The sequence below is a fragment of the Clarias gariepinus genome, chromosome 26 (genome assembly GCF_024256425.1).
Source record: "Clarias gariepinus isolate MV-2021 ecotype Netherlands chromosome 26, CGAR_prim_01v2, whole genome shotgun sequence".
Classification (NCBI taxonomy): domain Eukaryota; kingdom Metazoa; phylum Chordata; class Actinopteri; order Siluriformes; family Clariidae; genus Clarias; species Clarias gariepinus.
In genome coordinates this window covers 3,564,334-3,580,474 of record NC_071125.1, presented here as the reverse complement: position 1 = coordinate 3,580,474, position 16,141 = coordinate 3,564,334, and the positions used below count along the sequence as shown (strand labels likewise).

Sequence of the window (16,141 nt, the reverse complement as noted above, 5' to 3'; positions counted from 1 at the left end):
CAACTTTTCTGCGTGTTTTGAACCATTTTCTAAAAGCCATGAAATCCACAACAGTTACTGTAAGTAAAAATAGCAACATAACACTATTTGTCACAAAATAATTATAAAACTAAATCCACCCATCCCATATTGTTTTTTAAAAATCTTCTAAGCACAGTTTAAAAAAAAAATGTACAGTAGCGTTTTAAAAAATGTAATAAACAAATACAGTACGTTAACTCCACATGTGTTCATTCATAGTTTTGATGCCTTCAGTGAGAATCTACCAATGTAAATGGTCATGAAAATAAAGAAAACACATTAAATGAGTGAAGGTGTGTCCAAACTTTTGGCCTGTACTGTACATCACTACAAACATGACAGCAGCTTTCACACTTTGACTGTCGGTATAGGACGTTCGGTTTGGTGTGTGCTGTGATCTGAGGGAATACCATCTAGCTTTCAGTGATGCTGGCAGATTTCCTACATTATTACATTTCTAAGGAAAATATTCAAATAGCACTTGAAAAGCATGGAATTTGTATGTTTAAAAAGTCTGATGAATACGAAAAAATCTGATGAATTTTTTTTTTTTTATATAAGTCAGCATTACATCCGAAGCTCTACTTCGCCAATCAGAATTATGACATTTTCGACTTTGGTGCAACCAGTCGAAGTGTAAACTAGACGCTACATGTTAGTTCTTTGTTAGCAAAATTCTAGGCCGCTGACTCGACTGAGTTCATTTATTTTTTTTCAAATAGCAAACAGTGTTTTAAATTTTAAGCACTATAGGGTGCACAGGACCCTCTTGTTTTTAGGGCCCAAGCACTATAGGGTGCCCAAGACTCTCTTGTTTCCCTAAGTTTTTTTTTTTTTTTTTTTAAACCATTTGGACTTTTTGGGGGTCTTAACATGCTCAAAAACTCTTGAAAATTGACAGGTTGGAATCATGATTATTATGTCTGAAAGTCACATGGCCTGGGGCCCTCACACAAGATTTTGCTGCATAGCTCATACACACTTTCACGTATACACACGAAACTCGGTACACATTTAGAGCTCATTGAGCCGAACAACTTTTGCCTCAACTCAACCGAACAATTGAGCTGAACAACTTTCGACTCAACTCAACAGGAAGTCAGTTATTTTGGGTCGCTTGCCAAAACGCACCCAATGGATTTTAATATACTCCTCCTAAGGAATTTATATGATCGTCACCAAACCGGGCCGATGTGATCAAAAGACATTGTGAATACAAAATTTTAGAGGGATTTGCGATATCTCAAACGGGTCAGCCGTGACAATGCCTTAAACACATGCTAAAAAGCGGTTAATAACTTTGTGTGGCATTATATTGAGTGACATTATATTTATTGACACATTTAGTGACATCATAGTGTGATGCTTTTTTTTTCCAGCCTCTGCGGCCTATTTTACACACTTACACATCACAAATGTTAACACTCAAATCCCCACTCACACACACGCGCACACACGCACAAACACACTCATATCACACACATACCCATTCATCTCTCTCTAACGAAGTGCATGCATGCATCCATAAACATACACATACATCACACAAACACACACACACACATGTACAGAGACACACAGACACACACACACACCAGCTTTTTGAGAGTCTTAACATAAAATTTCTCTTATTCTACACCCACATCACAAATGTTAACAATCACATCTCTCATTCTCACACACACACGCAATTGACATGACAAACATTTGCAGTATGGCCCAAGCTGCCCAAGCCCTATTACGTCATATTGTGTAAAGTGTGCAAGTTGTGTGGTGCACCCGGGCGGCGATGGCACGAATAACACACAGGCTTTACGTGCACCCGGGCGGCGATGGCACAAATAACACACAGGTTTTACGTGCACCCGGGAGGCGATGGCGCTGGGTGCTTGGGCCCCCTCATCGTTGCTTGCAACTATTTTTTATATATTTTCTAATTTACTGGTAAACAGTTTTACATGTCATTATGTAATTAAGAAACAACAACAACAACAGGTCAGTCGTTATTTTAACACACAAAGCTCAGCTGTTCTGGATCAGTTCTTGCAAGAACAGTATTGTGTCGAGTGCATTTGCAAAACCCATCAAGCACCATGATGAAACTGTCTCTCATGGAGACCTTCCAAGTAAAAGCAAGACCAAAACCAGCTTCAGAAATCACCAATTAACATACAGCACCTCAGATTAGAGTCGTTATGAAGGATTTACAGATCATGAGTAGCAGATACATCTCAATATACAAACGGAACTGTTCAGAGGAGATTATTTTATATTTTGGACGCCTTCTGTATTGCTTTTCAGTGTAGAAGAAAATAAAATCCAGGACGACCTTGGAGTTAGAAGGTGTGTATCTGCTATCGATAGTGCTGTTACTGTTCTTTCTAACAGCTGATGCTTTTACATGCATGCCAGTTTGCAAGTAAAATTCATTAAAAAAATTAATAAAAACATTTTATATTACTTTTCTTGTGTAACAACCACGTACTGAACCGCAAATTTTGGGTTCCTTTACAGTCAAATAAATGTAATACAACAAATACAAGCAGACCTCTTAGTCTGTTTATGTAACATTTCTGGTGGCAAAATTTTATTATTCAAATATTCTTCACTTTTGTAAAAGGATCAGATCAAGTTTTGTTTTTGTTTGTCTCTGATATCTTTTTGGGTGTTGGACCAGTTTCATGTTTAAAGATTCATTATTATTATTTAATTAATAAAAATGATAAAATCTCTGTGGTGTAAGAGGAACCTTTGAACTTGCTGTTATACTGCTACATGCAAATAAGTGACTTTTGGGTGATTACAATATCTCCTGTTATTGATAGTTTTTCGTTAAAGCACAACTATTGACAATGACCTGTATGTCACAATAACATGATGTGAATTTACCTAAAAAACTAAATAGTATGTATGCCAGATTACATAGTTCTATTGTAATATTGTATTATATTGTAATTTTGGTTACAATATTAAATTTAGCTAAATGTTCAAGTTTATATATATTTTATTCTTGCTCCGTTACCAATTAGTTTGTGGTTGTTGGGGACATTAAAGAAAATTATTTAGATATAAATAAAATTAATTATATACTGTATATACACACTACTGCTCAAAAGCGGTTTGGGACAACTCCATGGTTGTTCCTGATTTTTTTTTTTCTACACAACAATACTAAAGATGTCCAAAATACACAATGATCTCCTTTGAACAGTTAATTTTGAGTATCTGCCACTCATGTTCTGTAAATCCTTCATAACGGCTCTAATCTGAGATGCTGATTTCTGAGGCTGGTGACTCTAAATGAACTTCTCCTCTGTACCAGAGGTAAGTTTTGTCTGGCTTTCCTGGAGAAAGGTCTTCATAAGGGTCAGTTTCATCATGGTGCTTGATGGGTTTCGTAAATGCACTTGACACAATACTGTAATTGTTGTTGTTTACATAATTACGTAATTCCATGTGTATGTGGTGTATATATATATATAAGGTTTTGCACATTTAGCTTTAATTCATATTTTGATCTGTATAATAGAATATTGTATTCTGACACACATTTTTTTTTTTTTTGGTAAAGTCACATCACATTACTGTGATATACAAGTAATTATACTAAGTCAGCCAAAAGAAAATATATACACACTTCATGGAAACAAATATTATGATGTATATTATATTTATATAATAGTAATATCATATTATTATCATATACATCAATATACAATATATAGCAATACATTTAATATAAAAAATTTTATACAACTTTTCCTTTTCCTGAAGTGTGTATACATGTATATATAGTATATTTTTTGGAATACAAATTATTATCCACAAACTGCTGTGTGAAAAGCCTTAAAAATTTTTATTTAAAAAAAAAAAAAGCCTCTGTGCTATTATGTAAACTTCTCAAAGATCATGACTGCAAGTCACTTCCATTTAGGAAGTCCTGCCCGGGACAGTTTTGAATCTTGAGTTTCATTTGCCTTTTTCTAAGACTCACATGCTCAACATGCTGACAGACAGATGACTGACAAGACTGCGTATGTTTCATCCTTACACCGGCCTTACAGCTTCTTAACAGAATAACTGCTAGTTCTGCTTGCACTCAGTGGAAAATCCCTGAAAAAGGCCCTGTGGTAAGAAGTGTGACCCAAATACCAATCAACAGAATCAGATTTAAACTGTTTAGTAATTACAGTTTTAAGCACAGGAGTACTTTAGCTTTATCACAAACCACGTCCATGCCAAGAGAATTTAAAGCTGAAGTTGTACAGTGTTGTTGCAATGGATAGTTACTTTAAGGAAAAAAAAAAGGACAGAAAAAAAAAAATCCACCCTGCAATTTAACTCACATGAGTTGCAGGATTACAGAAGCCATGGCTCAAGACAAACACATCAAATTTCTGGTTAGCTGTGTTGAGTAATATGCTGAATCAGGCTGAAATATACTTCTAAAGAAGAAAGACATGACTCATTGATGTGAACAGGAACTGCTGACAATTTTTACTTTTCGTACAATATCGTACTGATAAGCCGTCTCGCCGGATCAGTATGCTGCTTAATTACTGTTGGAGAAATGTTTTTGAAACAAATTTTTTCATGTTTGATTTAAATGTGTTACTACAAGTGACTGGCTTTACTTTCTGATTAAATCTGTCCACAAGCTGCATTTAGGCTACGCTAAAAATAAACCATGATTTTTGTAAGGTGTCTATTCAAGAAGATGTCTCTCTGCATCATGTCTTCTCTTGGAAATTGATAAGGACGATGCATGTTCCGAGCCGGGAGACAAAACGGCATACTCGACCAGGTCTGCTCTGCTCTAATTAGGAGGTCTGACTCGCTGTGAAGCTTGGCTCCCGGACTTCGCAATAAGGTCAGGTCTGTCTGACGCCGTTATCTTTCCGTTTCTGGCTGTTTTAATGACTGGAACACAAAGAAAACCAGGGAAATATCATCCTCGAAAGACATTACGAAGCATCGTATCAAGATGGTGGTTTTAATAATACAGGGGAATTGAAAGTTGCTTTACAGACAGAGATAACAATGTTGAAATTGATAATTTTTTTTAATAACAGCACATCTCAAAGTGTTGTACAACTCTTACACACGACACTGAGGGTTATAATTTTATAACATCGCCGTGTTGGTATAATATAATAGCACTTTTTATATTAAGAATCTATTTAAAAATCTATTATCTGTTTAATTCAAATTCAAATTGTACAAGTACAAGTAATAAAAATGTATATGGAGCATCTGCTGTACAAATCACTACGATGTTACCATGGAAACTTACATAACTTACGGTATTTGAACAAGTTATTGCTTACTAATACAAACCTGAGTCAGTGATAGGAAATTCATCAGACCAACCAGAATCTAAACGAAAGTGAACAGCCAAGATTTTAAACAGACTTTAAAAAGAAAAACATACTTTAATCAAAGGAAATAGCTATCAGGAGGAGTCGAATTAAAACACTTAGATGCTTCTGCATTATGAGGTCCCTGCAACAAAGCTTTATTCTTCGATATTTTCATGATGCAGTGGGACCGGGGTCAAAATGGAAAAATTTGCATTCATCAAGTTCATACTGCTTCCTAGTACGTCAAGTTCTCGATGCGTCTAATGTGTTGGCACTAATTTCCTCTCACGATGAGATCGTCCCGAGTTATTACTTTGTCTGATCAGATGGTGCTAAGCTCTTATCAAGTGTTTATCATGTTGTTTTTGCATTCGCCGTGTTGGTATAACTACCTCAATACACATTGTGCCTTTTCATCTTAAACTGAAGGTGCAAGACATTGGAACCAGTAAACATTTTTGAACAGGCTGATTATGTGCTGCGTGATATAATCTTAATGTGAACTTAATGAGGTCTTCCACACTTCCTACCATGGTCACAGCACAAGCCTGAAGAGGGCGTTGTGAGAACAACAGTGATATAGTGACGTTTTAATGATGACTCAGTCAGAATGTTATCCAATCTTTCCTGTCTCAGCGATGCGTCAATGAAGTTCTTAAAAGATGTTAGTTACAAAGTTAACTAGCCGATGCTTTCATTATTACGTCCTATGCACCAATGAATAAAAGCCCAGGCCGCACTAAAAAACAAAAATAAAAAAACAAAAACAAAACCATAATAATTTCTGATAAGAATAAAAAAAAAACATGTTTCCTGTAGTTTCCCAAAAGTCTTTCCACTGCCTAAAGTCTAACTAACAGAGCCGAACTCTCATGACACTAATAAATATCGACCACCAAAACACACACACCATTCTGCATTAACTCCCTGATTGCTGAAGTTTATGCAAATCGGTGTCCTAGATTTTATTCCGGGATGTCACTGAATAAAATCCATAATCATTATGTAGTGCTGGGTTAACGTGACCGGCTTTGGCTCCCAATGCAGGGAAAAGCCACATTAAATCCAAGGCCACATCAGGTGCTTCAAACATCAGATGTCCCTGTGACCGAAGTGAGTAAGTGGGTTAATGAGTGAGTGAATTAGTGAGTAAATAAATGTATCAGTAAGTGAGTGAATCAGTGAGAGACTAAATGGATAATTGCATCTGTGAGTTAATAAGTGAATCAGTAAGTCAGTGAATCGGTGAATGAGTGAGTGAGTCAATCAGTGAGTATATCAATAAGTGAGTGAATAAGAGTCAGTAAAAAGTGAACTGAGGAGTAAGTGAGTAACCAAGTGAAAGAGTGAGTGAGTTAGTGAATCAGTGAGCAAATGGGTGGGGGAAAAGTGTGTGTTTGTGTGAGTAAGTAAAGAAGTGAGAGAGTAAGTGAGTCAGTCAGTCAATAAGTAACTCGGTGTGTGAGTTAGTAAATTAGTTATGGAGTCAGTGAGTGAGAAAGAAAATGAGTTAGTGAGTCAGTGAGCAAGGGGGAAAATGAGTTTGTGAGACAGTGAGTGAGAGAGTGTAAGACAGTGAGCGAGAGAGTGTAAATGAGTTAGTGAGACAGTGAGCGAGAGAGTGTAAATGAGTTGGTGAGACAGTAAGTGAAAGAGAAAATGAGTTGGTGAGACAGTGAGTGAAAGAGAAAATGAGTTAGTGAGACAGTAAGTGAGACAGTGTAAATGAGTTAGTGAGACAGTGAGTGAGAGAGTTAATGAATTAGTGAAACAGTGAGTGAGAGAGTAAACGAGTTAGTGAGACAGTGAGTGGGAGAGACAGTAAGTGAGAGAGTAAATAAGTTAGTGAGACAGTGAGTGAGAGAGTAAATGAGTTAGTGAGACAGTGAGTGAGAGAGTAAATGAGTTAGTGAGACAGTGAGTGAAAGAGAAAGAGTTGGTGAGACAGTGAGTGAGAGTGTAAATAAGTTAGTGAGACAGTGAGTGAAAGAGAAAATGAGTTAGTGAGACAGTGAGTGAGAGAGTGTAAATGAGTTAGTGAGACAGTGAGTGAGAGAGTAAATGAATTAGTGAGACAGTGAGTGAGAGAGACAGTAAGTGAGAGAGTAAATGAGTTAGTGAGACAGTGAGTGAAAGAGTAAATGAGTTAGTAAGACAGTGAGTGAGAGAGTAAATGAGTTAGTGAGACAGCGAGTGAGAGAGTAAATGAATTAGTGAGACAGTGAGTGAGAGAGACAGTAAGTGAGAGAGTAAATGAGTTAGTGAGACAGTGAGTGAAAGAGTAAATGAGTTAGTAAGACAGTGAGTAAAAGAGAAAATTAGTTAGTGAGACAGTGAGTGAAAGTGTAAATAAGTTAGTAAGACAGTGAGTGAAAGTGTAAATAAGTTAGTAAGACAGTGAGTGAAAGTGTAAATGAGTTATTGAGACAGTAAGTGAGAGAGTAAATGAGTTAGTGAGACAGTGAGTGAGAAAGACAGTAAGTGAGAGAGTAAATGAGTTAGTGAGACAGTGAGTGAAGAAGAAAATGAGTTAGTGAGACAGTGAGTGAGAGTGTAAATGAGTTAGTGAGACAGTGAGTGAAGGAGAAAATGAGTTAGTGAGACAGTGAGTGAGAGTGTAAATGAGTTAGTGAGACAGTGAGTGAGAGAGTAAATGAGTTAGTGAGACAATGAGTGAGAGTGTAAATGAGTTATTGAGACAGTTAGTGAGAGACTAAATAAGTTAGTGGGATGGTGAGTGGGAGAGTAAATGAGTTATTGAGACAGTTAGTGAGAGACTAAATAAGTTAGTGGGATGGTGAGTGGGAGAGTAAATGAGTTATTGAGACAGTGAGTGAAAGAGAAAATGAGTTAGTGAGACAATGAGTGAAAGAGTAAATGAATTAATGAGACAGTAAGTAAAAGAGTAAATGAGTTATTAAGACAGTGAGTGAGAGAGTAAATGAATTAGTAAGACAATGAGTGAGAGAGTAAATGAATTAGTGAGACAGTGAGTAAGAGAGTAAATGAGTTATTAAGACAATGAGTAAGAGAGTAAATACGTTATTGAGACAGTGAGTGAGAGAGTAAATAAGTTAGTGAGACAGTAAGTGAAAGAGTAAATTAGTTAGTGAGACAGTGAGTGAGAGAGACAGTAAGTGAGAGAGTAAATGAGTTAGTGAGACAGTGAGTGAAAGAGTAAATGAGTTAGTGAGACAGTGAGTGAAAGAGTAAATGAGTTAGTGAGACAATGAGTGATAGTGTAAATGAGATAGTGAGACAGTAAGTGAGAGTGTAAATGAGTTAGTGAGACAGTAAGTCAAAAAGAAAATAAGTTAGTGAGACAGTAAGTGAAAGAGAAAATAAGTTAGTGAGACAGTAAGTGAGAGTGTAAATGAGTTAGTAAGACAGTGAGTGAAAGAGAAAATGAGTTAGTGAGACAGTAATTGAGAGAGTAAATGAGTTAGTAAGACAGTGAGAGAGCGAGAAAATGAGTTGGTGAGACAGTGAGAGAGAGGGTAAATGAGTTGGTGAGACAGTGAGAGAGAGGGTAAATGAGTTAGTGAGACAGTGAGAGAGAGGGTAAATGAGTTAGTGAGACACTGAGAGAGAGGGTAAATGAGTTAGTGAGACAGTGAGAGAGAGGGTAAATGAGTCAGTAAGTCAGTATGTGACTCAGTGAGTGAGCGAGTAAATGAGTTAGTGCGTTAGTAAGTAAGTAGATGTGTGAGAGAGTAAACTAGTCAATGAGTCAATGAGTCAGTAAATAAAGCGTTTCTCCAAAACATCTGCAGCTTTACATCATGGCAGTCATTTCTACTGAAGAAAAAGATCAGTTTAAGCTTCCCAGGACTTTGCAAGACGGCGGTTGTAATGATCCTCCACATCTGTCTGAATGCTGGCAGAGATTTGGAACGCAGCAGCAGAGAAGAGCCAAGCCGACACTGAGGCTCTGCGGCTTTACCCGATCGCATCATTACTTTCACATTCACAAATTATTATGTTGCAATGCTTTACTGCCTAGAGTGGGAGGAGCTCCAGCTCCTTGTTCTACATTGTTTTCTCTTAGGTTATTTGAAAATTATATACCTCCTAAGGCATGAGAGATGAAATGCAGGAAAATTTCATAAGGCTTATAAGACAAACAAAAAGTGTACAGTACATCAGTGTAATTGTTTTTTTAATGCATGATACATTTTGGACTTGTTAATCTCTGTTAAAAAACTCAATCGATATCCCGATTAAGCAATTTTCACCCATTGTGAAAGAAAGCGTGTGTTTCTGTCCTGGTACTTTTCCTTGTGTGACATTTCAGTTGAATAACACAAACACTTTCCACAGGAAACCCTGTGTATCTCTACCAAGAACAGAAAGTAGTGTTACTACGGAGTATCGGGTGCGGAGAAAGCATTTCCTCTTCCTGGTTTGACTCAGACTTTGTTTGTCTGCATTGGTGAAGCCTGTAGTGCACGGCTCTGTGAAAACTGAAAGAAAACAAATGGACCTGTGTTGAAATTGCATTTTAGTCCTGCGTCTAAATCATGTTACCTCGCCGCGTAATTTAATTCCCACAAAAAGATCTACGCAAGGCGTATCAAATAAACAAGAGAGTGACGTTACACTTCTTGTCTACTTCCTTTCACAAAAGCAAGTTAGAATAAAAGGTTTGGACAGTATTGTTTATTTTTTTCAAAACATTTTGAACCAATAAAACATTTTTATTGTACGAACAGGAGATCGCATCCCACACAGTTGCATAAATTTCGCAACATCTTGACCAGGACTGGAACTAATAATGTGTGTTATTTAATAAGTAAGAAGATAAATTATAACACACACAATTATAATAAATATTAAAATAATATTCACATGACACCATGGACAGGAGTGTTTTATTCCGCCTATACCTCAGGGTTTTGCTTACAATTGCGATGCTCAGTTCATTTATGATCGATGCACTTAACATTTTAACGGTTTATAGTTTGATTTAATGTCCATGTTAGTTCATGTTCACACTTACACTGCAGCTGTGAACAGTGGTTTCCTTCCCAGCATCTCTCTCTCTCTCACTCTCTCTTTTTCTCTCCAAATACAAAGCAAACTCCTCCACACTTACAGCAGAGACTTCTTCCATTAGTATTAAACATTTCAGAAAAAAAAAAAAAAAAAAATCTGCACCACGTTATATGGGGTGCTCCGATCAGGGTTCTTGGGGAAGACCACTGATCCCTAGATATCAGTCTGTAGATACTGATAACGATTGCTGATTACAGGTGTGTGTGTTATTGGGATCTGCCATTCAAAGTGATTTACTTATTGTGTAGTATTGTTTAATTGTTCATTTATTTATTATTTATAGCTGTAAAAAATAACTATTCTAAACAGCAGTGCACAAATATAATTAGGATCTGAGAAATTATCTTTAAAGTAAAACTTGAAATTACTGCAAGGCAAAATTGCCCATTTCTTTATTATTTTATGTAGATTATAAAGAAACTGAAACCAATAGCATGTGCTCGACTAAAGAGATAAAAAATTCCATTACTGAACTAGCATCGAGAAACGCTTATCTAAAATGCGACTGGCCGACTATGCACACTCGTTATAACGCGCATCACATGGACTGAGGCTGGGTCAATGGATAACAAATCAAAACTCTGCGCCGAACACATCAGTCACTTTGTAGTTGGTGAGCTGATCATGGCTACTCATTAGTGAGCAGTGAGGGCAGGAATTTCTTCATAAACATCATAATTTTTGCATTTTTTAAAGAGACATTTATTATTATTCCAGGCAGAGCATGTGCCGCCGTGCTGAATAGTCGTTCGCTGTTGGAGCGGTGAGGTAAACCTGGGCTGCCTCTGCCAGAGCTGGGAACCACTCTTTATTTCTCTCCTCGTTACTATTTTTGTGACAATAGTTTAAGGCTTTTTTATTCTCTGGAGATTGAGGCTCGAGCTTTTTGAGGGCTTCTGCTGTAAGTGCTTAAATGAGGGTGTGTTCATATTGTTCACGTAGTTCTCAAACATGCCCCGGAACAAACATCACTGCAGACCTTCTGCAAAAAGAGACGATTTGCTCGCGTAATGCAGGAACAGTTCTTGGCGGATCTTTACGGTTGAACACACTCTCCTTTAACATTTCCCACAAGTAGGCATCGGGTGGTGTAAGTGTGGGGGGAATGAGACGGGGATGGGACGGAGATGTGTCCTGCCACCTTTTTCAAACTTGGTCCCTGTTCACAAACGCTTCGTATAAGCGGAAATAATCCTCAACTGTGAATACTTTTCCTCCGTCAAGAGATTCATTTCCACCCACAACTACACAACACAATTTCCTTTGCACGGCTGAACCTGTGTGTCTGGAGCTTTGCCGCGTCGACAAACGCAAATGTGCGAGTTTCAGTCCTGTATATTTTGGCGCATACAGTATTGGAACTAGCGCATTAACATTAAATTTAAACGGCGTACACCGGTGTTGTTATGCAAAAATAATGCACACCTTCTGACCAATCAGATGCCAGAATTCGATTCATCACTGCCCATACTGCTGCATTGACCTTACACAGTCTATGGTCATGGGTTAAAAGTCAAGTCTCAGGTTGTTCAGCTTCATTACAGTGTTAATACGTTAAATCGTGAATATTCGTAGACGGCTCATCGTCACACGATCCAGATTGAATCCCTATTTCTTGTTATTAAATCCTCCACTTTATCTCCGCGAGATTCTTGAGAGATATCAAAACTTCATAGTGGCAAGAGTGACATGCCACGGTGGTTGATTAATTTTCTTCAGCAGCACAACCTGGAGGTGTTTCATTCACTACTTCCCATATAGGCTTAAGGATGCCGCTACAGAAGCCTATAATGTTCACATTATTATAAATAATAATTACAATTACAACACGATGTGTCCCAAAAAAAGTCTCCGTCCATACATAAGTCCCAAAAGAAAATCTATATTTCAAGGGTCATCATTTTGCCTGTGACCAAAAATATCTTTGACAAAAGAAGAACATAGTGAGCGTGTTCTCACGACTGTATCAGGAAGTTGTCGCAACTGTACATTTCCGCTGTTTTGAGGCGTGCTGTATCATAATTCGGGCTACTATAATATCTTTGGGGTTCTTGTGGGTCTTTTGATAAATTGTGGCTTTGGGGTGAAAAAAAAGAAATAAAAAATATTACTCTATGTCAACAGCTGTTTCGTCTAAATCCTTGTCATTTTTCGCACCAGGCCCGAATGTAACACGGCGAAGTCAGTCAGTCATATCGCCATTTCAAGGCCGCACTCGTGCAACTGCTGTGTTCTTAATTAGGAGGAAGTAAAGCAATGTTTCCTGCCTCGTGTATTACTGCAGAAAAAAAGTGTCTCAACCTTGGTGGAAGGAATTCGAGCGTACTGTATCGTGCACGCAATCGTGTTTTTGCCTCGTACAAACCTTTGAGCCGATGAGCAAAAACATGAACGTGACAGTTAAGGTGTTGTGCGTAGCTCGCAATCTCGGCAACAGAGTAGTGACTCATGCACTAGCTCGTTCTTTTACACGCTATCTATCTCAGACGATAATTCCTATTACTGCAAAAGTTTTTTCCACTCTGACGTTTGTTTGGAGGGGGTGTGGTGGTTGTGCTTTCTCGTTTAATTTAAAAAAATGAAGTCATTTTCCTGCGTTTCTGTATTTCCTGTCTTCATTGTTTCACCACTTCCCTGTGACATTCTGCTCTTGACCCGCGATGATCCTGTCTGCATAGCGGACATACTGGACGCCGCTCGACGACGCCGTGTGTCGATCGTTGTTTCTTCACAAACAAAAAAAAAAACAGCTTCTCTAGAGAGTCGGTGGTGTTCCCCTGACGTAACACATGGCCACGAGGTTTTATGCTTCAACGTCTTTTAACTGAAAGATTTACGCAATACGGTCATGCGATAACATGTTCATGTGATCTGTCACCTTTCACCCTTGAGTATACATTTGTTAAACCAAGAATGCAGATTTTAAGCTATTTTAATTGCTTATAAAATGGCATGAAAATCCACATACACACAAAGAACATTACTAACCTTTTATCACCTAAACACCATGTGCTAAAAGAAAATAATAATAATTTATTACTTTGGCCATCTAATCATCTTTCAGTGTCCGGAGTATCGGATTTGGATCGAGAGTTAACGAAGGTTATACTTTATATACTTTATATACTGCGCTGGAGCAGATTGGTTCAAAAGAGATTTATGGTTTTAAATTAAGTTTATGAGTGTGTGTTTGTGTGTGTGTGTGTGTGTGTGTGTGTGTGTGTGTGTGTGTGTGCGCATGTGGTCTATATTCACAATGATAATGCATGCTCAGTTATATAATGCTCTTTCTAATATACATACAACAATTCATCACGATCGATAATGAGTGTAGAGTAATTATAAAAAATAAATAAAAAAAAACATCACCAGGGTCTGTTCACACATGTGCATGGATTTGGGCTAAATGTTCATATGTTATTAAGATATTAATGCATAATTTTTGTGCTCGACCTTAGGTGGTGCACTCAATCGCCAATGGATGTGTTTGTTTGTTTGTTTGTGGTGTCACTGGTGTCCTAACCAGGATGTGAACCTGATGTAGCTGAACCGCTTACAGAAAAAACTGAGTATAAGTGATTAACGGACCAAAAGGAACAGAAGTTTAAAGCTGAACAGTCAGGAAATTTAAGCACCATGTAATTTTGGAATAATGACCAGTAAGATGGGATGCGGTTATCACTTGAGCATGTGATAATCTCATGCTTTACGAATCGTAAATTCGACCACGTTACAGGTTAAGCCAGCTTTTGCGGCATACCCTATAGCGCGCACACACAAGGCGGGTCCTGAACAAACATGGCCGTGGCGGTGATGACGAAACGTAAACAAGTCATAATAACGTGCAGGTACAATATCCTTAAAACAATGTTTGTGTTCGTGTGATCATGATGACTGATGGCCTACAGGAGCCAGATTCTAGTAGACTGCAGTTTTCTTCATGTAGATTACTGGCTTTAATTCTTGTCTATTATGGTTTCTATAGTAACAACCGGATCACATGGACGTGTATGGACGATGCTATTGAGCGTCTGCCTGTTTGGTAATGAACGGTACGTTTTCAGCCATTGTGGAATCTGGAATCCATCTTCAGGATGGAGGGCGGTTCAGCGGAGAGATGCCCACAGATGAGATGACCATTTGTAGCTGTTACAAGGGAAGTGATCGCTTCTTTGTGGGCATTCCAAGATGTTAAATGCAACCAGAAGTTGATCATCGTCCCTCTCTCACTGAAGATCTATACTGCTGTATCCTCTATACAGGGTCACAGGACTTGGAGTCTATCCCAGAACACTTAGGGCACAAGGCGGGGTACACACTGGACTGAGGGCACACACATACACACGCTTATTCACACACACTTTGGGTACACCAATTAGCCTAATCTGCATGTCACTGTACATGTTGGCGGAAACCAGAGCACCTGGAACACCTGAACAGGGTGGCAATCCATTACATGGCACACAAACACGATACGGGCAATTTGGGAACACTAGTTAGCCTAATCTGCCTGTCTTTTGGACATGTTGAAGAAAACTGGAGCACCTGGAGGAAACCCACCAATCCCGGGAAGAACATGTAAACTCCACGCACACGGACTCTGAGGTACTGTATCTGAAATCGAACCCTCGACCCTTAGAGATGCAAGACGACAGACGGTGCAGACGACTACGGCACCATAAATGGATACAGTAATTACAAATTGCAAGTTGCAAAATGAACTGCCGTTCTAGGAAAAACAACTAAGAGGAACTTGGCACATCACGCGAGTGACACCATGACAGTGCTGTTGATTAGTTGTGAATTTCCCCATGTGGATGAATAAAGTATTTATCTATCTGTCTAGTTTTCTTTAACATGACACCCGCCTTAATCAAAAGCAGATCTTTCATTTTCATTGTGCACAGCCTAGGAAGAAGGTTGTACATGCGAATAGCACACAGTATAATAATAATAAACAATAACGCACACAAACAGACACAGACACAGAGAGAGAAAGAGAGAGAGAGAACAAAACACAACGTGTACCCACCTTGATGATGCTGGCCTTTCTTGGTATTCCAGGTTTGCACTCTGATGCGTTGTCCGCTCCGGTCGATCCAGCCAGCTCTGGCGGCGCGAGTCCACAATCGCCGTTCGACACCGATACCGATCCAGAGCACGAGCCGGTGCCGGCGGCGAGCTCGCGCTGCGTGTCCGCGTCGCCACCGCTTCCTGGTTTCTCCGCCATGAACACTGTGCCGTGCGGGATGATGGTGATGAGTCTTGTGAAGTAGTCCCGTGGTGGTCGATTTTTTTTTTCTTTCTCTCTCTCTCTCTTTTTTACACAAGAGCGGATTTGACCGAGCGCTGTCTCACATCATCATCATCAACACCATCGCGAGGAGCAACCTCTGGCGCGCGCGGCCGCATCTGGACGCCATGCACACGATGTGTTTTACTACAACCGCTGGTGCTAGAGGAGGAGGTGGTGGTGGTGTGTGTGTGTGTGTGTGTGTGTGAAGCTTATTGTTTCAGCATCACATCCAGGATGAGGTCGAGGACAGCCCTCCCTCCCTCCGTGCTACTGCCATCTGCTGAATTAGTGGATCGTAAACATCCAGCGCCTGACCGCATAAACCGTTTACTTATTATCAAAAGAAGAAGAAATATATTTAGTTATAACTATTTAACTACAACGTCATATCGTTATTTCTTTTTTGTTT

At 38.7% G+C, this 16,141-nt stretch overlaps 1 protein-coding gene across 1 annotated transcript in view; it reads right to left on the bottom strand.

The window, feature by feature from the left end:
• Positions 1-15,754, bottom strand: part of LOC128513977 (inactive phospholipase C-like protein 2) — a 59,183-nt gene extending 43,429 nt beyond the window's left edge. The window contains exon 1 of the mRNA XM_053487571.1: positions 15,469-15,754. Within this exon, the coding sequence (XP_053343546.1) occupies positions 15,469-15,666 (198 nt within the window). The 5' untranslated portion in view covers positions 15,667-15,754. The remainder of the gene's footprint in view (positions 1-15,468) is intronic.
• Positions 15,755-16,141: the final 387 nt, after the last annotated feature.